Source organism: Lagenorhynchus albirostris, chromosome 16 (genome assembly GCF_949774975.1).
Source record: "Lagenorhynchus albirostris chromosome 16, mLagAlb1.1, whole genome shotgun sequence".
Classification (NCBI taxonomy): Eukaryota; Metazoa; Chordata; class Mammalia; order Artiodactyla; family Delphinidae; genus Lagenorhynchus; species Lagenorhynchus albirostris.
Window position 1 is genome coordinate 48,046,569 of NC_083110.1, and position 23,129 is coordinate 48,069,697.

Consider the following 23,129-nt stretch of genomic DNA (forward strand, 5'->3'; position numbering starts at 1 on the left):
AATGCAAATGTTCTTATTCATAGAAATGCAAATTGTGTCTACTGGTATGCAACTGATTACTGTCCCATGGATAAAGATCAGTTTTACACCAATAAAGTAAGTTCATTTAAGCATTCCTGATGGCTTAATGTATTTGCTCTTTGGATTCTCATTTGGACTGGCTGTAACATCTTAGCTATTATATCATTAATTGATATGTTAAATAAAACCAGAAACATACGTTTATTTTATATTTGAATGTGAGTCATGATTCAACTTCAAAAAAATTTACCCTTTGACAGACATCAGAGTGCTGTTATGATGAATAAACAAATCAATGCATGTGAATCCCTTAGCACTGTGCCTGACACAGTGTTCAATAATAATTAGCTCATTTTATAATGCTAACGAAAAGTGTAGTGAAGAAGCAATGATGTGAGGTCACCAATTTAGATGAAACAAAGGTCCACTGGTCCACCTATTCACCCATTCCTGTTTTCCCAAAAGGATACTCAGAGAAAACAACTTTGCCAATCAACAAAACAGCAGTCAAAATGCTAACCAACACAGTAATTACACAACAAGATCTCTGAAAAATCATCTAACCTATCCTATCCTGATGAGAAAGATAATACTTACTTTGACAGTTGCTGGTAAGGCCTGCTAAAGTAACACACATGGAATGGGGTTACCGTGAATGAGCTAGAAGGGGTGTTAATATGAAAACAGATTTAGAAAGCACATGTCTGAGTGTTCTTTCAATTCTGTGCCTCCTGGTAAGTAACTGAAATGCCTTAAGTGGGCCAGGTATAAGGAACAGCTCTATCTATCAATTTTTGTTTTAGATAAAGATCAAATATTTAACAGACAGAAAATTTTTTATTATAATGCCAACTAAAACTTGTCACTTGCCATCTGCCTCTGCAAGGATTAGGTCACCAGCCACTGCAGTCGTTGACATGCTTACCCTGAAAGGAGTTCAGGGTGGAGATCAGAAATGAGGTCCTCTGTGCTTCGGGAAAAACTGGCAGAACAGGTCTTCCCATAATTAGATATTTTCAGGATATTTTATGAGCCCGATTTCTTGCATCTCCTCACATCTAGAAAAGCACTAAAATCATTACCGGAGACATCCGCTCCTTGTGACCAGCAGCAACCTTCTCGTGACCAGCAGTAACCTTCTGCCAAAATGTGGGCTTGATTGCATGTATCCCTCTTCACCAAAATCACATATATATACTGACCTCTTTGGAGCAGTTCCTCAGAGCTATCTGAGAGGCTGTCTCCCAGGCTACAGTCTTCATTTTGCCCCCAATAAAACTTAACTCACAATTCTCATGTTGTGCATCTTTTTTTCAGTCGACATGAAGAAGAGAACAAACCTGATGATAATTGGAAACATACTCTGGCTTAGCATCAGAGAAGCAGTATGGAACGGAATGGTGTACTGGAGTAGGGGCAGCTCCAGTCAAATAGTAACACCCAGGAATTCAGGCCACGGTTTTGTAAGAGCAGCAAGAAATCTCAATTATTATGGGATATTTCTTAGCTCAAGCAATTAATTAAGTGTCCAAGCCAACGAATCAAAACACATCTACCATTTCTTTGTGACCTCTGACTTAGGCCATTATGTTTTGGATGTGCTCTGTGGGTGGCAACCGCTTGTTGGTGACACTCATCAGGAGTTGCTTATCACGGTTTGATGCCTTACTTACTGGCATGAGTAGAAGATGAAGTGTCAGCAGTCATGTTTGCTTATCAGACTGGGATTGCTGGTAGTCAACGAAGAGAATGAATAAGTAATATTTGTGGCTCTGCCGTCAGACATTGGACATTTTGTTTTGCCCATCACACTTTGCTTTGTCCATCATACTGTGTGAATGGGGGAAGAAAGAGTTCTGGATATGTTCAGGAAGCTTTGTATTGTAGTAGAAAATAGACGCCTCTGGAGTCATATAGACGTAGATTTGAATCTCAGCCGCACTGCTTAAGAGCTAACTGACCGTGGATCATTTGCTTAACATCTCTGAGCTTCAGTTTCCTCATTTATAAAAAGAGAAGACCGGGTGCAGAAGGAACCAGGCTCCTTTAATCTTCCTGCCCTGCCATCTTTAGTATGTGGCTTTCTGTCCCTAGGTTGCAAGCTGGCTGTTGCATCTACAAGCATTCCTTCTGAATTCCAGGCAGGAAGAAGGGGGGAGAATGAAGGTTAAAAGGCACATGTCAGCTGTGTCTCTTTTATCAAAATTCAGCAGTTTTCCTTGAAGTCACCTCTAGCAGACTTTTGTTTACTGGCCATATTCGCCACCTCTGACCGCAAGGGAACTTGGGAAATAAATTTTTTTTAGCCCATAACATTTCCACTTACTCATACAGCAGAGTTGTACTATGAATGGGAGATTGGCTCCTGGCTTAAAAAAACCCAGCAGTATCTGCTAAAGTGCTCAATAATCCTGGATATTATGTTTATAATACTTTTAATCTCAGCTAGTCTCTCTCCTTTGTCATTACATCCAAAGTGCTGGGCATATGGCACGCACGTGCACGCGTGTGTGTGTATATTCAGTGTGCTTTCTTGCTCATTTAACTGGTACACCAGAAGTATTTTCTTCCCACTGAGATTTAATAAAAGGCTAAAAATTTAAAAAAAAAGAAAGAAAGAAAAAAGAAAGGGCACTTTTTACGTAAGGAACTATGCCAAGAAAGTACCTTTGGGTTTTCTTTTTATTGAAGATTCTTACAATAACCAAAATCATTATGATAATAGCTAAAAATTTACTGAGCATTTATGGTGTGCCAGAGACTGTGCAAAGTTATTTCTATTCATTATAACCACCATAAAAACTCTATAAGGTAGGGCTTCCCTGGTGGCGCAGTGGTTGGGGGTCCGCCTGCCGATGCAGGGGACGCGGGTTCGTGCCCCGGTCCGGGAGGATCCCGCGTGCCGCGGGGCGGCTGGGCCCGTGGGCCATGGCCGCTGGGCCTGCGCGTCCAGAGCCTGTGCTCCGCAACGGGAGAGGCCACGGCAGTGAGAGGCCCGCATACCGCAAAAAAAAAAAAAAAAAAAAAAAAACTCTATAAGGTAGACTGCTTAAAACCACACAGCTAATACACAGTGGAGCCAATACCTGAATGTGAATCTGTCTGATTCCAAACTGCTCTTTATCACCTGTCAGATTGCGAGATATTCCTCACCTACTTCTGGAGATTCTTTCCAATTTTATTCTAAAGCCCAAATCTTGGCCTCACATTTGGCCAATACCACAGTAATAATTGCTGTAGGTTAAGACTCATCAAATTAGTGGGACAAAGTTTGATGAGAAACAGGATATATGCATATTTAAAAAGCATCTCCACACGAGATACTTATTAATTATAAAGAGAATAACAGGGGCTTCCCTGGTGGCACAGTCATTGAGAATCCACCTGCCAATGCAGGGGACACGGCTTCGAGCCCTGGTCTGGGAAGATCCCACATGCCCCGGAGCAACTAAGCCCATGTGTCACAACTACTGAACCCACGTGCCACAACTACTGACGCCTGCATGCCTAGAGCCCTTGCTCCACAAGAGAAGCCACCGCAACGAGAAGCCCACGCACTGCAATGAAGAGTAGCCCCCGCTCGCCGCAACTAGAGAAAACCCGCGCACAGCAAGGAAGACCTGACACAGCCAAAAATAAAATTGAAAAAAAAGAGAGTAACAGTAACTTTACAGTGGTGAAATCAGGCTCACAACACCGTAGCCAAGTAATCAAAGTCAACGTCACTAGTAATGAGATACACCAACATCACATGACTCCTCAAATGACACCCTGAGAAGGACACAGCATCACTTCTGTAGTATTGTTTCCAAAAATGCATAGGCTAAATTTAATCATGAGGACCTCAGACACACCCAGCTTGAAGGATATTCTACAAAGTAACTGGCCAATATTCCCCCAAAGTATCAATGTCATGAAAGACAAAGAAAAGCTGAGGAACTGTCTTAGCCTGAAGAAGACAGAAAATATGACAACTAGATGCAATATATGATCCTGGATTGGATCAAGGACCATAAAAAATCATTAGTGTGACAACTAGGGAAATTTGAATAGATCTATATATCAGTTAATAGTATGGTATCCAAGTAAATTTTCTGTTTTTCATAATTGTACTATCATTACATAATTGTGTACATTTGGAAACTAGGTGAAGGATATATGATAACTGATTTTTGTTTCCTGGTGACTTTTTCTTGCATCTTTTTATAAGTCTGAAATTATTTTAAAATGACAAATTTAAAAAAACAAAACCCTTATCTATCCCAGTTCACCTGGTAAAGGTGTTTACTTATCAAAATTATGTCTGAACTACAAGTCAGTGGACTGCAAGTACATCTCCACCAGCTTTCTCATCTGCTCGGCATTCTGTGTTCTGTCTCTAAGAGGATGCCCTGCTCTATGTCCAGATGGTACCATGCTCAATGGTGCCAGATATAAGAGAGAACTATTTACACCCTAGATAGCATACATTTGTATATTCATTATGACAATTTTCTGGCAAATGAGAGAAAAATATTTTGTGCTAACACAATCAATATATTGTGACAGTTTACCATCATATGGAAGTAAAGTGTCTTGGGAAGGGCACTTTTTTTCTAATTCATAGTATGGGTTAGCAGTAGCCCTGCACTCCATTCCCTTCAAAGTCATCAGCAGGGTACAACCTCTCTTCTAGATTAGCTCTAGTCATAGGCCATCTCCTGAAGGAGGGATATCCCCTTTCCTCATCTCTCCTTCAGCTACAAAATAGAACTTTCTCTTAGATTTTAAAATGTCCTGGGGTGCGACATCCCCAGGTTGGTGGTGGGAAGACTACACTGACCAGCCAACGTGTAAAGAGGAAATGCAGCAGGAGCAGTTAGACCTCAGAGTTGTAAGATGGATAGGTGATTCTCAAACTTTTCCCCAAAGGTTCCTGAATAGCAGAGAAGAGTTATATCAGGTAGGATGCTTTGGGCTGCAAGTAACAGAAAGCCCAGTTCAGACTAGCTTACACTGTGAAGAAATTTATTAACAGGCAATCCAGAGCTCAAAAGGGCTCCAGGCCCAATGTCATAAGGGCTGCACTCCATTTCTTTGATATTCTCTTGGTTCAGTATTCCTTTGTGTATCAGTTTTGTCTCCAGACCAGGGTCGTCACTGTTAATAAATGGCTTACAGGAACAAGTAGGGACACACATTTCTTTGTTCATGTTCTGTAGGAGAAAAAGACCTTTTACCCATTGTACCACAGAAACGTTTCCCTTCAGTCTGACTGGGCCAACTTAGGTCACATATCCACTCCTCTGCCAGTAACACTCCCCAAGAAAGAGCTGTGCCGTGAATGATTGAAGTCTGAGCTCCTAAAGCATGCAATGGCAAGGTTGTGGGATTCCCATGAGTGGTTTAGAGTAAGCAAGATAGACTCCCAGAGCTGGGGATGAGGTTAAATTTCTTTGAGTAATAGGCCTTCTGAAGAAAGAATGGATACCTGAACAAAAATCAGGGCTTTGTCAGGGAAAGGAATGGGGACAATTGACATGGGGAAGTGAATTCCTGCCCCTTGTGAATCAAGAATGTTGGTCCAACATGACCTACAAATAGGATGTTTCTTTGTGTGTCTTCTTCCTTTTTAAATGGGTTATACCACTATGGAAAATAACAGGGAGGGTCCTCAAAATATTAAAAATAGAGCCATCATATGATCCAGCAATCTCACTGGGATATATATTTGGGTATATATCCAAAGAAGTTGAATGCAGGATCTCAAAGAGATATTTTCACACCCGTGTTCATGACAGCACTATTCACAATAACCAAGAGGTAGAAGCAACACAAATGTACATCAATGGATGAAGAGATAAACAAAATTTGGTTTATAGGAATATTATTATCCACCCATAAAAAGGAAGGAAATCCTATCACAAGCTACAACATGGATGAACCTTGAGGACCTTATGCTAAGTGAAATAAGCCAGTTGCAAAAAGACAAATATTGTATGCATCACAAAAGACCATCACATTGCAGGATGCAATGACATTTCACAAATGTTAATATTTTCTCTTCTACCACATTTCATTTAATTTAAAAAATCCTTTTCCTGCTTTATCTTAAAAATCATATACATTTCTTGTTCTATTCCATAATTCTGGACTGGGTTTATCTAGAATGAATCTCCTCTTCCAATTTTGTCAGAAATTGGTTACTTTAAGAAGGTATTTATCCTGTGGCATCCAGAAACCCCTGGCACTTAAGCCACATTTGAGAAGCAAGGTATGGAATCCAGAGGAATGGATTTTCTGGAAGACAATCCCTCTAGTTAAGTGAATTGTAATGCAGCCATATGATAGACTATTAGCCATGAAAAAGGCTTATGAAGAGTCTACTTTTTAAATGGGGGAAATACCTATTTTACAATAATAAGTAAAAAAGAAAAAAGAGAATGCAATGCCGACCATGACTATAAAAGAAAGAAGTTACAGTAACAATAGTGGGAATCTGAAACACATATATACGAAGACACCCCAAAAGAAACCGATGAAAATGTTAACAGTGGTAGCCTTTGGCTGGTGCATCTTCAGGAGAGTTTTTCTTTGAACTTTCAATTTTCTTGTTTTTGTTTGTTTGTTTGTTTGTTCCATAATTTACAACACATCTAGAATGTTTAGTAAAGGAAAAGTGATCTGGGGTAAACACAAAAATTGTGGGTCCAAGGGTCTCACTTATGAAAACATAAACATTATAACCACTATTTTGGCTGTCAGAGGAATTATACCACCTCCCACCTCCCTGCTTTTTTATTTTTAATGTGTTTTTGACAGTTGAGGTCAATATAAAAATACCACTGTATACATAAAAATAAAGATAGATCCAAAATTAAGTTGTTCAGTTTTCTCTGTGATTTAACTCCTTGGCCATTTAACATTTTATATCTGAGTAATGACAAACTACCCCTATTAACATTGCAAGTAAATTAATTTAGAACAAAATTAAATTCTTGGTTGTTTGAAAAAGGGTTAAAAGTCTTTCATCTAAAAATATGAAATTATTGTTCAAAGGGATATAATTTGAAAATCTGTAAGCACATTTATGTGTAAAAAAGTCATTTCCTTTTTTTTTTTCTTTTTTTTGCTGTACGCGGGCCTCTCACTTTTGTGGCCTCTCCCGTTGTGGAGCATAAGCTCCGGACGCGCAGGCTCAGCGGCCATGGCTCACGGGCCTAGCCGCTCCGCGGCATGTGGGATCTTCCCAGACCAGGGCAGGAAGCCGTGTCCCCTGCATCAGCAGGCAGACTCTCAACCACTGCGCCACCAAGGAAGCCCAAGTCACTTCCTTTTAACTCTCCCTTACATGACGCATGTACTAAAATCTGAGAAAGTGCCTGGGTTTGTTCCATTTAAATGCTTTTTAATAGTGTTGTCATTCTGTTTCTGGCAAGCAAAGCTTTACATAAGCCTAAAGATGCAGAAATTCTAAGATTAGAATAATTTAGATTCTGTCCTTGGGACACACTGTTTGTCTAGTGTAAGATGATGGAATGTCCCTGCAGGTGAGTCAGCTCTCGGCTCGGACTACAGACTCTGCTAAGACACTAGTCCCTGGATCTCATCCACTCGTGATCTCCATCAATGTGGTTACAGGGCCACTCTGAGCTAGAATCTGCAGCTGCTGCTCTCCCCTGCCCAGGAGCACCTGCCCTGCAGCGACTGGAGCTTGGTCTACCCATGTGTGTCCTAGTCAGGTGGTGTTGGTCTGCCTCTTACTACTGCGGGCCTTTGGGTCAATCAGTGACTTAATTTTTGAGGCAGGAAAACTTACTGAGAATCAATTTTTCATATTCTCTATATCCTGTGCTCACCACTCCCTTTCTCAGCAAAAGACTCATGGTATTTCTTGCCTTGGGGTTTTTTTTGCACAAGGAAAGCAGATATTTCCATGGAGCACTTTTTGTTTTGTTAAAGTTCAAACTCTGCTAGAGTCTTCTACACATTCTTTCTTTTTTAAAAAAATATTTATTTATTTATTTGGTTGTGTTGGGTCTTAGTTTTGGCAAGTGGGCTCCTTAGTTGTGGCTCGAGGACTCCTTAATTGTGGCATGCCAACTCTTAGTTGTGGCATGCATGTGGGATCGAGTTCCCTGACCAGGGATTGAACCTGGGCCCCGGCATTGGGAATGCAGAGTCTTATTAACCACTGTGCCACCAGGGAAGTCCCCTACGGATTCTTAGAAGGAGAAAGGGAGACTCTTCGAGGGCAGCAAGAAGGAAAAGACAAACACACCTGTCAAAATGGGGGTCTGTGGGTGGGAGGATTCCTAAGATCTGAGTAGCCTCGGTGCAGTGGCCGGAGGAGGAAGCTAGTGCTCAGAGAGGATGGCTGTGAGGTGGGATGTACCTTGACCTGCCCCAACCCCTCGAAGATCCTCGACATCGCAAGTCACACAGAAGCCATGGAGTGGCTCACTCCAGAGGAAACTTTTCTAGTACAGAAAATGGGGATCCAGCAGATATACACGCAGTTGGAAGAGAGGGGACAGGACAGGCCCTCTCCATGCGTTAGCACACTGGGCAAGAACCAGAATCCCGAGTCAGGTCCCTGAATGGCTGAGATGTCATTTCCTGCCATTCTAGTGGAGTCATGCTAGGAGTTAGTTTTAATTAAATTTAAGAAAATAAAATAACTGGACATTTCTTACTCATTTGTGTATATTCCTGCTATGTCTGTCTGAGCTCCTATTTCTTCATCACATCCTGGAGATCAAACACTTGCCTCATAGCTTCACTGTAAGGATCAAGCCAGGTTAACATGTGAGGGCCTGGGAGAGTGCCTGGGTATATTTAGTAGGTGCTCAACTGCTGTTGATTCTCTAAAAAAATTTTTTTCCTTCTCTCCAAGATGGGACTGCCAGAATGAATGGCAGAAGTTGGTATGGGGACCTACGGAAGGCCTTGGGCTAGGGAAGGTAGAGGGGCAATGTTTTTAACAGTAATAATAGTGATAGTTACTTTTTTTTTTTTGTCTATTAATTGGGGACTTTTTTTTACTGAGGTATAAGTTGATTTACAATATTATACGTTTCAGGTATACAGTACAGTGATTCATAGTTTTTAAAGATTATACTCCATTTATAGTTATTATAAAATATTGGCTATAGTTCCTGTGCTGTACAATATATCCTTGTAGCTTATTTATTTTATACACAGTAGTTTGTATCTCTTACTCCTCTACCCCTGTCTTGTCCCTCTCCCCTTCCCTCTCCTCACTGGTAACCACTAGTTTTTTCCTTATATATGTGAGTCTGTTTCTTTTTTGTTATATTCACTAGTTTGTTTCATTTTTCAGATTCCACATATAAGTGATATCATACAGTATTTGTCTTTCTCTGTCTGACTTATTTCACTAACCTAATACCCTCTAGGCTCATCCACGTGGTTGCAAATGGCAAAATTTCATTCTTTTTTATGGCTGAGTAGTATTCCATTCCATCCGCACAGCACACCTTCTTTATCCATAATGATAGCGAGTATTTATTAAGAACCTATAATGGGCCAGGCATTCCTGGACTATAAATCTTGTCAATGGTTTTTCATCTGTTCTGCAGAGCTCTAAGATTCCATAGACTCTTAGAATCTTAGATTCCACAGAATCTTAGGGTTGGATTCCATTCCAACCCTAAGTTCCTGAGGGTCTCAGGAACTGCAGTGAAGAGCCAAAGGGAGACCAATGAGTTCACATGCAGGGCTGCTTCCTCTACTTCAACTAGATCAGTTTTGCTTTTACCCGTTTAATATGTTGATCCTCTACATGAGATCTTGTTTGAAAAGTAGTATGTCTCTTAAAAATGTTGGAAAACTTCTACAGAGATATTGGATCAATATGGCAATATTAACAAACACATGTTCAACCAGCCTTCCTCCCCTGATCTAAACCCTAAAACTAACCTAAAAGAGATATATAGATATAGATATAGATATAGATATATAGATATATATAGATATAGATATTTGGAGGTCATGTTGACTTACAAGATGAATTGCTCTAAATGGATCAAAAATTCTGCAGAAATTGCTGAAAGACAGAAAGTAGAACTGGGATAACACTGAAGGAGGGATCCACCGCCCAACACTAAAGAAGAGGGCACCTGTAAGTTGTGAGTCAGGCTTCAGTACTGCTCCAAGCTTGGGGAAAGCGAATACAGGGACGGGAGGCAGTCCCAAACGAACATTCAGTGTGATTTTGGTAGCATTACAGCAGTAGGAACAATCAGGCAGTTCTTCTTCTCCTTCCACCTGTGCTATGCAGCAAACAGCAAAGGCAATTCCAATGGGACCCCCTGGGCATTATAAGCAGGATAGTAACCAAGAGGTGTGTGTACCCCAAAAGAAAGTGGGAGTTCCCGTGCCCAGAAGACGAGCTACTGATCCACTCAGTCTGGTAGCATGTCCTGCCTCTCCCCTATAACCACAGGAAGCAGAAACATTGAACAGATAAGCACTCAGACATACAGGAAAGGCTAAGAGACAACTGAAAATGCAAACAGAAGGATAACCGAGAATCACCAAACATTTGAAGAAAAACAAAGAGGAGTCCCAGAAGGAAAGAATGGAGGGAACGGAGAAGAGGAAATATTCAAAAAACAACAGAATAAAACAGCTCATTGTCAATGAAAGATATGACACCTCCAATGAAAGGCCCCATGGGCGCTGCTTAGAATGAATAGAAAAACAGACAAACAAACAAACCCCAGATCACGACTAGACACTTGATGGTAACATTTCAGAAAAGCTCCATTAGTAACTTGCTTTTCTGTTTCTAGTCAGTCTCCTAAAATTTGGTCACTTTATTGGACAAAGAAATTTTTTTGGTATTGTGTGCCAAGATGATTTGAGTTGGAATATTTTTTAGCAAAGGAACCTGATACTCTTGGTTGACTGACACAGCCAGTAGTTGAGCCCCATGCTGGATAGTGTGAAGATGTGGCAAGAGGAGGCTGGATAGGCTAAATTTATAGTCATTGAATATAGATGTTTCTTTTTGTCCCAAATGATCTGTTTGGTACTTAATCTGCCTAGTTACTTATTGCCCCACAATGAGTAATCAGAACAAATGAAATAAAACAACCCATTTCGGATCTGTCCCAAACACTCCTACAAATATCCCCTAAATATCCACTCATTTGAATGGTTTTTTTTTTTAACATCTCCACAAATTGTACATCCCAACTGTGACTCAGAATTATTGTTAATCAAGTTCAGAATTAAAAACGTATTTTAGACATTCTACTGAAATATTTCCTTCAACTTAGAAATAATTCATTAGAATTTTGAATGCCTTTTAAGTGTTTGTGGTTTGGGCCCTACATCATGTGTGATTTTACGAGTTCTTTTTGGAGAGCCAGCTTTTCTCCCTCATTCTTCTCATCCTCTCATCATATTTGTTCAGATCTTCATTGAACATCTAATATGAACTGAAGATGGTTGATTCAGTCCCAAGTCTTTCGTCTTTTTCCATTAGGTGCAAGAGCAGTCCTTAGGACTGAGGAGTTTACAAAAATAAGTAAAGCACAGTTCCTGTAAACCCAGAAGTGTTTAAAATCTAGTAAATAAATGTGAGAAATGTATAAAAGTCAATGAGGATTCTCTCCCTCAGGAGAGGAGATCATATTTGTTATGATCTAGGCCATGGTCATGTTATTTTTCTACATGGGTCTCTCCTGTAAGATTGTAATAAGAACTACCATTTACTGGTACCTTCTGTACCCAAGAGAAGCTGGCATTTGATGACCTAGACAGGTGGGATGGGGGGAGGAGTGGGAGGGAGGTCCAAGAGGGAAGGGGTTTATGTATACATAGAGCTGATTCACTTCGCTGTACAGCAGTAACTAACACAACACTGTAAAGCAACTATACTCCAATAACAAAAAAAAAAAAAGAAAGAAGCATCAGACTCAGAAAGGTCCGTTGACCTTGTCCAGTGTCACAAACTTCTAAGTGACAGAGCCTGGAATTGACCTGTCTACTTGACAATAAAGCCCTATTTATTTTTCCCCCAGCTTAAACATACTCTTTCCTCTGTCTTGAGCATACATTCTATGTTCCCACCTCTCCCTTTACTATGGTCCATTCTCCTACTTTAGAAAAGAAAGGCATACGCTCACTTATCTGGAATCTTCTTACGGTGCATTGTCCCAAGATGTAAAAATCTCCTGGTTACCTAAGAAAGGGACAATTCAAATGACTGGGGAAGCCTCCTTGAATAATTAATCAAAGCACATAAAAAAACTGCCCAATGCCTGTCTTCCTTATACATATTTCTGATAAGAGCAAAATGTTGCTTTAGAACCAGGGTATTTGGGCTGATGTTGGGATATTCTGAATTAAATCAGAATGGGTAGTGGGGGTGACTGTACTTCTGCCCTTTTTGGACTGCAATCAAAGAATGCAATGCCCTTGAAAATTCTATGAGAGCAAAGCAAACACAGCTGAAAAAACTTTTTAAAGGAAAGCAATTCTTTTCAGATATTTCAAAAATACTCATCCTGGCCCTTGTCATTAGCTAGAAAGGAAAGCACCTTCAGATAGCCTATGAACGGTGGTGGTAGCGATGCCGATTATTTTTCAGTGTAACTGGATTTTTTTAGGAATACTAAATTTTTAAAGATACTGATTAACACCCACAGGTAAGATTTTTACAAGATTTTTCTCAGATTAGTTGTATATCATCCAATAAGGGAGCTAAACCCTATTTTATCAAATCTAGATCATGAGATATTTATTCTGATTATAGTACATTCCCATTTTATTTCATCTTCTGAATTATTTACTTTTTACTATCTCCTAATAACAACATGTGAATTTGCTAGCTGCTGGACCAATTAGTTATTAGCTATGTGACAGGGATGGGCTATGTGCTCATCAGCTGGGCTTCTTCTTCCTGAGTGTGCAGGAAAACCACATTTCCCTTTCTCCCCTGCAGTTAGATTGAGGCCACATGCCTGGGTTCCTATCACAGGAACATGAGCAGAAGTAATGGACACCACTTTCCAGGCCTCGTTATAAACTCCCCCAGCACCATTATTCAAGCTCTCTCTTTCCCTTCTTCTGGGCCCATGGAGTTCAATATTGAAGATTACCAGATGAAAGGAACCAAGCCGCTATTTTGAAGACAGCTGCCCCGGAGTCACCCTACTTTCACTGGGGCTATGAAATGAATGACAAATAAAACAGTGTGGGGCTTCCCTGGTGGTGCAGTGGTTAAGAATCTGCCTGCCAGTACAGGGGACACGGTTTCGAGCCCTGGTCCAGGAAGATCCCACATGCCACAGAGCAACTAAGCCCGTGCTCCACAGCTGCTGAGCCTGCGCTCTAGAGCACGCGACCACAACTACTGAGCCCGCATGCCACAACTACTGAAGCCCGTGTGCCTAGAGCCCATGCTCTGCAACAAGAGAAGCCACCGCAATGAGAAGCCCGCGCACCGCAGTGAAGGGTAGCCCCCGCTCGCCGCAACTAGAGAAAGCCTGCGAGCAGCAGCAAAAATAAAATAAATAAATTTATTAAAAAAAAAATTAAGAAAAAAAAACAGTGTGGAGTTTTTTTTTACAGCAGCTAGCTTTAATTACCCTGATTAATATAAACAGTGTATACTTTTATTAAGCATTTCAGATTTTGAATCATGTATTGTACATTTCCTAAAGAATATCATACCTGCTCTCATAGGTCCTGATTCATGCATAACTTCTACTCTTAGCTGGGTACTACATTGTATTACTGCAGATTAAGTAATGAAAAATGTATTACTTTGTTTCAATGAACTAATGTAAAATTAATTATATGAGAGTTGTATCATTTTAATCTTGATTGCTTTTAGAAATATATTGTACAACATGGATTCTATAACTTCTCAGTGTTTTTGATACTATTGCTTAAATGAAATATTAACACATCTGAACTGAAAAATAAAATAAGACTTTTTTTTGACAGAAAATAAGTCGGATTTTAGTGAGTAGCTTGCAAATGAGGACTGGCTTTGTCAATTAGGTCATATGGCTTTGTCATTTGTGGTCTGGTTGACCACAGGATAGGACCACTTTCCATGCATTCAATGAAGGAAAGCTTTAATTTTGACACAACTATATTTAAAACGTGATAAGTTTGTAAAAAATACTGTATAAATGTATAAATTTGCAGGTCCCTTTACTGTATAAATTTGCAGGCCCCTTTACGTCTCTAATATTCTATAACTCTGTGACTAAAGACTCAGAAATATTCTTTTAGATGACTGAAAACAAAAAGTATCCAAATATGCATTTCCTCTTTTTCCCCTTTCTCATTTCCCTTCTTCCCTCCCAATATCACTAAGGCCCTGTTGGCATAAAGCAAAGATTGTATGTTTTGAGGGATTTACTAAAATTGGTCTCATTATGTATCAATTAATTACAGTAATTCATTGGCTTCCCTCAACCAAAAAATAATCAAACTATTCATGACATCATTATTCTCTCAGTAACTGAAATCTGAAAAGCATATAATAAAGATAATATTTTCTAAAATAAAAAGATGACATTGGCACGATCCTGCTTCCTCCTTCTGAGGAAGCTAGAATCTTGAAATAGCTCATCAGAAACAGAAGTCTTTAGAATAGAAAAGTTGACCAGAAAGGCTATAATTGTTGTTAAAAAATATGTATGTGAGGTCCACTAGCACTGCCTTGTGCTATTTATAAAACAATGCAAGATATGATGTATAAATAGTACTATTTTGGTTTTAAATATTTCCATTTTGGTAACAGAATGTTGTGGTTTTTCATATTTGCAGTGAGAAAAGGTCCTGAAATATTAATGCTGTGTTTTTCTTTCTTGCCCCACACTTCCGTGTAGTTACATGTATCCATGTTGACTTGTGGACAACTGAGATTGTTAGATCATGGATTCAAAGAGAAAGAGACATTTAATATTCAATTGACTGGCTTCCACAAAAGGGCAGAGTGGGGAGGGAGCCCATGTGAGATGGTTGCTGACCAACCCTGGAGAGCTATGTGGAAGGGAGGCCAGTGACTGCAGCCCATCCCCACCATTCAAGTGAGCATGCCTCTTTGTGTAGAAGAGCCACAGGTGCTACTGTCATCACTGTCAGGTCATCACAGCACCTGCGCTCGGCCTCTTAGCTCATCCAGGTGAAGGATGTCCACCTGTGTCCTACGACTTTGGTAGCCTCCCACGTGAACTGCTGTCTGTTAATTTTACCCTTGTTAACAGGACACAAAACATCTTTTCAAAATAGTGTGAGATCCTTCACCACCAGAGGACATTGAAAATGAAGAAGAAAGAGAAGCCACAGTTTTGGCACTTGGAAGAGTCTGGACTGGGAAACCCACCTCTGGTGTATGTGTGTGTGTATATATATTTACATGTATATATTTATACTGGAGAAGTATTAGGGTCTTAAGACTAAATGAGATGGCATATAGGAAAATGCACAGTACTAATTCATCTATACATCCAATTAATAAAATTTTATTGAATACCTAATGAATATTTATTGAGCACCTAATATGTGCCACGCACTGTCCTAGGTACTAGGGACACAGTAAACAAGATGGATGAGGTCTCTGTCTCATAAGCTTGCACTGTGGTGGGGGAAGACATAGTGTAAACAGATAAATAAGGTAATTTCAGTTATTGTAAGTGTCATGAAGAAAGTAAAAGAGGCCAACTGGATTGAAAGTGACTGGTTGGAGGGTGAAGGGAGCAACTGCAGGGAGGGTGGGCAAAGACAGCCTCTTTGGGGAGGGTAACATTGAATAATGAGGTGGACTTAGTCATGCAGAGACATTTGGAAGGAACAGATAGAGGGAACAGAAAGTGCAGAAGCTCTCAGGCACATAGTAGTTTAGCATGTTTTAGAAAGATGGCAAAAGATGCAACCTCTGCAGACTCAGGAGTGGGGAGCCTCCTTCACTAAGATGATGGGGTCTTACAGCTGACACAGAGTAAGTGCTTAATAAAGAAATGTGTCTTTGCTCTGACACATTACATTAGAAAATGTTTACTACAAATTTGAAAAAGGTTTATAACGAAAAGCTTCCCCTGCCTACAACTCCAGCCCTGCTTCCCAGAAGCAATCACCCTTATGATTTACTTTTGGTTCTTTTGACATATCTTTGAATATAGCATGCTCCTAATGTTATCTCTTCATGTATCAATTATAGATATTATCTATTTACTTCCTACAATGACAGAGAAGCATTTAGCCAAGAGAATTATGGTTATTTTTCTGCCTCTACTGGTTACCTTTGCACCTATAAATAATAAACTTCTATGTCTTGTCCTTCATATCTTGACTCCCAGATCATGAGACTGAGATATTATAGACCTAATTCTTTCTGCTGCTTCTCTTCCTCCACTTTTCCCTCCATGTCTCTGCTGGGCACAGCCTCCTATGCCCTATAAACTCTAGTAGTTCAACTCTTTTTAGCAGTTATACAAGGCTCTTCATGCTCTAGGTCCCACCTACATTTTTCATCTCCTGACATTATCCACTTTCGCTATACTCACAGTTTTACAGAACTATGTACTTACAGTTTTTGTAAACTTTTGTGTGCTCTTGTCTTTTTTCTCATTGCCTCATACGTTTTCATTGCCGGGAAGGGCTTCCCTCTGCAATTCACTGGCAAATCCCATTCATTCATTTTAGCCTACATGCCACTTTATGAGATCTTCCTTGCTGGATGCCATTTATTAATTAAATACAAAAAATATTTATCCAATGGCTGTTATATGCAAGGCACTGTCCTAGGTGTCAGGGCTATAGTGGTCCTAGACAGACATTCATGAGCTTGCATTCCAGTGACTTAATAAGCAGACGATGAAAATAACCACCATAATGAAACACACGATGCGTCAGGACCTTACTAAATAACTCACAAATGCTATTTTAATCCTCACACCTTTATGGGACTTTAAGAAGTTAAATGTCTTTCCTGAGGTCACTTCCTGTAAGTGGCTGAGCTTATATTCAAATTCAGATCTGCCTAACTTCAGAGGTGTCACTCTTAAATCATACTCATTCTGCAGCTATTACTCCTTGTACACTTCTACCATAACATTTGTCATACTGTTTTGAAACTGTGCATGGCGTTCCCCATATAAACCACAGGACATAAAAGGATTATTTGTGTTACTATTTTTCCAATTTTCTCAGGATGGTACAGAAGTAATACCGTTCTAGAGACACAGGAGTGAAATTAATGCATTACATACAGTGGGTGCCTTAGGGATTAACTCCTGAAATCTCAGACTGAGAAAGGCTTGCTCTAAACTGAAGACGTCTTAAGGGTAGAGATACCTGCTGCATAATGGGTGCTCGATAAATGTTCATTGAACCTGTTATTCAAATCTTTGTAATCAATACATATCGAGTTTTGGGATTGTAAAACTGTTTGTCCTGCGTTTGAAGGTGGCTTTGCAGCAGGAGCTAGGCACTCAGTCTTTTTAATAGCATTCCAAGGGTGTTCAGTCCAAACTTTAAGAGGCAGTAGAATGCAGTGGTTAATTGCACAGACTCTACAGCCAAACTACCCAGATTCCAATTCCAATTCCATTGTTTACTGTTTATACAACAAATTATTATTTAACATGTGCCAGCCACTTTTATAAGTACTTCACAAACATTACCTGAACTAAACCTAACACCTCCACGTAGCAGATACCTTTACTATTCCTCAATAGTGCCATGTCTCAGTTTGCTCCTCAGTTAAATGCAGGAAACTAATAACAAAATATAGGGCATGTAGGATTGAATGAGTGTAAAGTGCTTAGAATAGCATCTGGCACATAAAAAGTTAGCTATTACTACCAGTAGACGCTGTGACCATCGGCTTGACGTAACTTAACAATTTTTTCATCTTATGCTAATGTTCACTTCAAGGGAATTATTCGGAATGGGGACTAAATCTTAAGCATCTCCCAGTCAAGCTGGCTCTATGTTTCTAAGGGAAAACCCAGTGGCTGGTGCTGAAATGGAAAACGTAGGAAAAAAGTACCTCTGAAATCCGTCCAGTCTTCTGCATCTGCTCAGGCATCTCCCAAGTCCACATTATTGTCACCTCTTGCTGGGATGCCTGCAATAGCCTCCTAGCTGGTTCAACGGCATTCTCCTTGGCTGCCTCTATTCTCTGCTCCAGATTAACCTTTTCAAAACACAGAGGCAAATTGTATTGTATGGTGCACACGCTTACAACAGTCCATTGAGTTCTCATTGTTCTTAGAATAAGGACCCAAATCAGTAACTGAGCTGACTAAGTCTTGTGGGATCTAGCCTTGGCCCTCTCCGTGGTATCTACCCACCCCAGGCAGGTCAGCCTTCGTTCATTGTTCAGCAAATATTTATTTGATCACCACGTATTTATGGAGTCATTGAGGATACATCAGTGACAGAGAGAAACACAGTTCTTGTACTCATAGAACTTACCTTTAGGAGGTGGGAGAACAATGGCAACAAAAACCAAACATATAATAATTATTATAAAAAATATAATAATTGCTGGTGGTAAAAAGCAGGAAAATGGAATTGAGCCCGCAAATAAAAAGAGGGTCATTTGAGATAAGATGGACAGAAAATCTTCTCTAAGCAGGTAACATTATATAGATGAGATGTAAAGGAGGAAGAGAAGTGAGCCACATGATGAATGGGGAGGAGAGAATTCAGGTGGACAGAACCCATGCAAAGTTCACATATGCTGGAAACAGCCTGGTGTGTTTGCAGTACCCAGAGTAGATCAACTCACTGCACAAAGGTAAGAAAGTGGGGAGTGAGACTGGCTGGCGCCTGGTCCTGTAGGGCCTGGTAGGCCATTGTAAAGAATTAGGAAGTTTTTTCCCTCTTCTTTTTATTTTAGAAAAGCTCCAAGCTGTTTTGAAAAGTTGAAAGAGTGGCACAATGTACATCGTTATACCCTTTATTTAGATCCACAAATTATTAACTTTTGCCACATTTGCTTTTTTGGTTCTATTTTCTCTGTTCTTTTGTTCTCCCTAACATCTTTCTATTTTGTTTTTGTTTTATTTTTTCCCCAAATCTTCTGAAGGTAAGTAGTTGCAGACACTGTGACACTTTGCTGCTAAATACTGAAGCAAACATATTCCCAAAACAAAGACAGGCTTCTACATAGTCACAAATTATCACACGTCCAAAATTTAATACTGATTCAGTATCATCTACGTTGTAGTCCATATCTGTATTTCCACAATTGTCCACAAATTGGTTTTTGCAGTTACTTTTTAAAAGATTTATGAACCAATCAAGATTCATGAATTTCATTTAGCAACACCTCTCTCCTGACTAAAGCAATCCACCACCTTTTGATTTTCTCTTTCCCGAACACTGACATTTTTGAAGACCCTGGGTCTGTTGTCTTGTAAGATGCTCTACCTTCTGATTGTTTCCTCGTGATTAGATTCAGGTTAAACATTGCTGGCACAAATAGTACCAGGTGATAGACAGTCCCATTACTGGTGATGTTGTTTCCTCAATTGATCAAGGTATGTCTCATAAATAAATCTCTACATTGTAAAGTTACCTTTTCCCCTAATTAAGAGTTAATCTCTAGGGTGATTCTTTGAGGTAGTGTTAATATCCTGCTCCCCAACAACCTTTTAGCCAATGGTTTAGCATCCTTTATCCATTGTTTTAGTATTCTTTGATAAGCTTTATCTATGTCAATTTTTACAATGGGAGTTGCAATATGGGGAATATTTTATTATTCTTTTTGCATTCATTAACTGGCATTCTTGTGTAAAGAAGAGCTTTTCATTGTTAGTCCTTTTCTCCCCCATACACCCCGCTAACGAAGAGGACTTAAAAAATTAAACCTGGGCTTCCCTGGTGGCACAGTGGTTGAGAGTCCGCCTGCCGATGCAGGGGACACGGGTTCGTACCCCAGTCCGGGAAGGTCCCACATGCCGCGGAGCGGCTAGGGCCGTGAGCCATGGCCGCTGAGCCTGCGCGTCCGGAGCCTGTGCTCCGCAACGGGAGAGGCCACAACAGTGAGAGGCCCACGTACCGCAAAAAAAAAAAAATTAAACCTGTTTTAATCTATTACCATCATTATTCTTATTCTTTTTGAGGTTCAAATTGTTCCAAGCATGGTTAGTGGAAGCCCCTTTAGGCCAGATCCAGTGTCCTTTTGGAATGACCCTATTAATCTCTAAGGACTTCTTTGCTTTCTGACAAGAATGTTCTAGGCTCACTTTATAATTTCCCTGCTCCAGTCCTGGAATCAGCCTTTTCTCCAAGGAGTACTGGTTCCTTTTAGTGATAAGTGGTATTTAGAAACCATTTGTGTGGCTTGGTCCTAGGGGTGCTCATTGTTACTGGGGTGCCAGGGCTTCCAGACCTTCAGGCCCTCTCAGTGGACCCAATTAAGATAAAAAAAATAATAATAATGTAATTCTACTACCAACTCAAATCCATCATCATGGGGTTCTTCCTTACTTTCTATCATACAATATTTGTTATTTCCCTTCTCCCACAGTGAGAACCCTGGTACCAAACAACATGAATATATTTACTCCTTTGCTTTTTCCTATAACACATGTATGATAGCTTCAAGATTACTAAACCAATACCACTTTAAACATCAAACCTACTAAACCAAGTTATAGATGTCTTTACATTTCTTTTGCTCTTACATTGGATCCCACAACTCCTAACTCCAGTATATAGAGTACTACGCTCAAGTTAATTGAAGAAGTTCTTTTTCTCTGTGTGGCTATGCTGACAATTTGATATACAGGTAAGTTCATCTCTTTCTTTGTGTTAAATTTTAGGGCTTGCTTTTATTTCCATTGTTTTAGATTTAATTTTTTGAAAAGGCAAAACTCTTTTTTTTTAATTTATTTTATTTATTTTTGACTGCATTGGGTCTTCGTTGCTGCACGTGGGCTTTCTCTAGTTGCGGTGAGCAGGCGCTACTCTTCGTTGCAGTGCTTGGGCTTCTCACTGCAGTGGCTTCTCTTGTTTTGGAGCACAGGGTCTAGGCACACGGGCTTCAGTAGTTGTGGCACATGGGCTCAGTAGTTGTGGCTTGTGGGCTCTAGAGAGCAGGCTCAGTAGTTGTGGTGCATGAGCTTAGCTGCTTTGCGGCATGTGGGATCTTCCCGGACCAGGGATCGAACCCATGTCCCCTGCATTGGCAGGTGGATTCTTAACCACCACGCCACCAGGGAAGTCCTCTTTTTTTAAAAAAGAAGTTTATTCAGAGAGCCACACTCCTATCACTAATCCTTGCAAAATATTCCCATCTCCTATAGATAACCATTTTCAACTAATTTTCTGTTTTATAGTTTTTGTATTTCTATCTTCAAAAATAGGCCAAAAATGGGTGTGTGGTATACATACATATAAGTATGTAGACTCTCATTTCTCCTTCTTGCTTACACAAAAGTTAGCATACTTTGTATATTCTTTTGCACTTTTTCTTCACTGAACCATATAAATATTATTTTATTCTAAAAATGCATTGAAGGGCTTTAAGCTAGGGACTGACATGATCATTTCCATTTTAAGATTGGTTTCGTTGCCCTATAAAGAATGGAGAACAGGACCTGAAGCAGGTAGACAGATGGGAGGCTGCAGTGGTCGGAGCAATGAAAAGGGAAAGGAGTATTTATTTCACTTATAACACAAACGTACAACAGATACATTTATGAGCTGGATGAGAGTGGTGGGGAAAAAGGAGGACTCAAAAATGATTCTTTCTCATGAGTAACTGGGTAGATACATGGTGGTGTCGTTTACTGAGACAGAGATTTGGGAGGAGAGGCTTTAAGTTTTGGAATGAAAAATCAAGGTCCCATACTGAATATGTTAAGTTAGAGATGTCTGTTATACATCCAAGTGGAGATGATAAGTGGATAATGAGATATTTGCTTTTGGTTGAAGTTCAGAGGAGACGTCTGGGGAGGATAAGGAATTTAGGAGTTATCAGTATAAAGATATTTAAATCCATGGGAGTTGATGAGTTTGCCAAGAGGAATACCGTAGAGGAGAGAAAAAGGTGGAGGAGAGGGGAAGCTCAAAACCAAGCTCTGAGGATTCCCATAATTTAGAGTTTAGGCAGAAGAGACAGAAAAGAAGACTAAGCTGGGCAGCTGGTAAGGTTAAGAGTCAACAAGGAGAGAATGACCTTCTGCTGACCCAGAGGCCAAGTGAAGTTTCAAGGCTGAAACATTTAACTGTGTGGATGAAACAAACTGTGTGGAATGCTTCTGGGAGCTAGAATAAAATAAGACAGAGAATCCATTGGATTTTGTATAGTATTTATCCTGCCCCTGTGCCTGGTATTACATTCCTTATGCCTGGAGTGCTTACTCGTCTCTTTTTTTTTTTTTTTTTGCGGTACGCGGGCCTCTCACTGCTGTGGCCTCTTCCACTGCGGAGCACAGGCTCCGGACGCGCAGGCTCAGCGGCCATGGCTCACGGGGCCAGCCGCTCCGCGGCATGTGGGATCCTCCCGGACCGGGGCACAAACCCGCGTCTCCAGCATCGGCAGGCGGACTCTCAACCACTGCGCCACCAGGGAAGCCCTCCTCTCTTTTTTAAACCTAGTTAACGCCGAATGACCCTTGGAGATCCAGATCAAACATTATTTGCTCAGGTTCCCCTGTGACATAGTCTTTCAGCTCTAAACATTTCTTTCAAACCACTCAGTACAGTTGTAATTTCTCAATTATTTGTCTTTGCAATTTTTTCTCAATTATTAGAATATAAGCTCCTGGAGGGTTAGGGTCTGTTTTCCTAGCTCTCCTCCACCGTTTCAACTGACTCCTAGCCTAGTGTTTGGCACATAGAAGGTTTTCAATAAATATCTATTGAACATAAATAAATGTAGCACCTGGAGCTGGAAATCAGTAACAGCTAGTAAAAGCAATAAAGGCATTATGAGGTACGGCAGGAAGGGCAGATTTAGGGGTAGAAGTGCCTGAAGGAGAAATGGAGACTTTGGCATGGCGGCCCCTAAAGACTTAAGTTCCAGCCGGAACAGTAGAGCACAGTTTTATTCTATCTTCCCTCCTTTCTTCCCTTTCACACCTACTTTCTCTGTTCATTTTTACTCCTGGTCCTGCATC

At 40.2% G+C, this 23,129-nt stretch overlaps 1 protein-coding gene across 3 annotated transcripts in view; it reads right to left on the reverse strand.

Annotated features, from left to right (window-relative positions):
* The window catches only part of PANK1 (pantothenate kinase 1), a 111,259-nt gene that overhangs the window by 87,062 nt on the left and 1,068 nt on the right, over positions 1 to 23,129 (reverse strand). For all 3 annotated transcript variants that reach the window (XM_060126432.1, XM_060126429.1, XM_060126430.1), the window contains exon 2: positions 18,044 to 18,190. In XM_060126432.1, coding sequence (XP_059982415.1) covers positions 18,044 to 18,097 — 54 coding nt within the window. In that variant the 5' untranslated portion in view covers positions 18,098 to 18,190. The remainder of the gene's footprint in view (positions 1 to 18,043; positions 18,191 to 23,129) is intronic.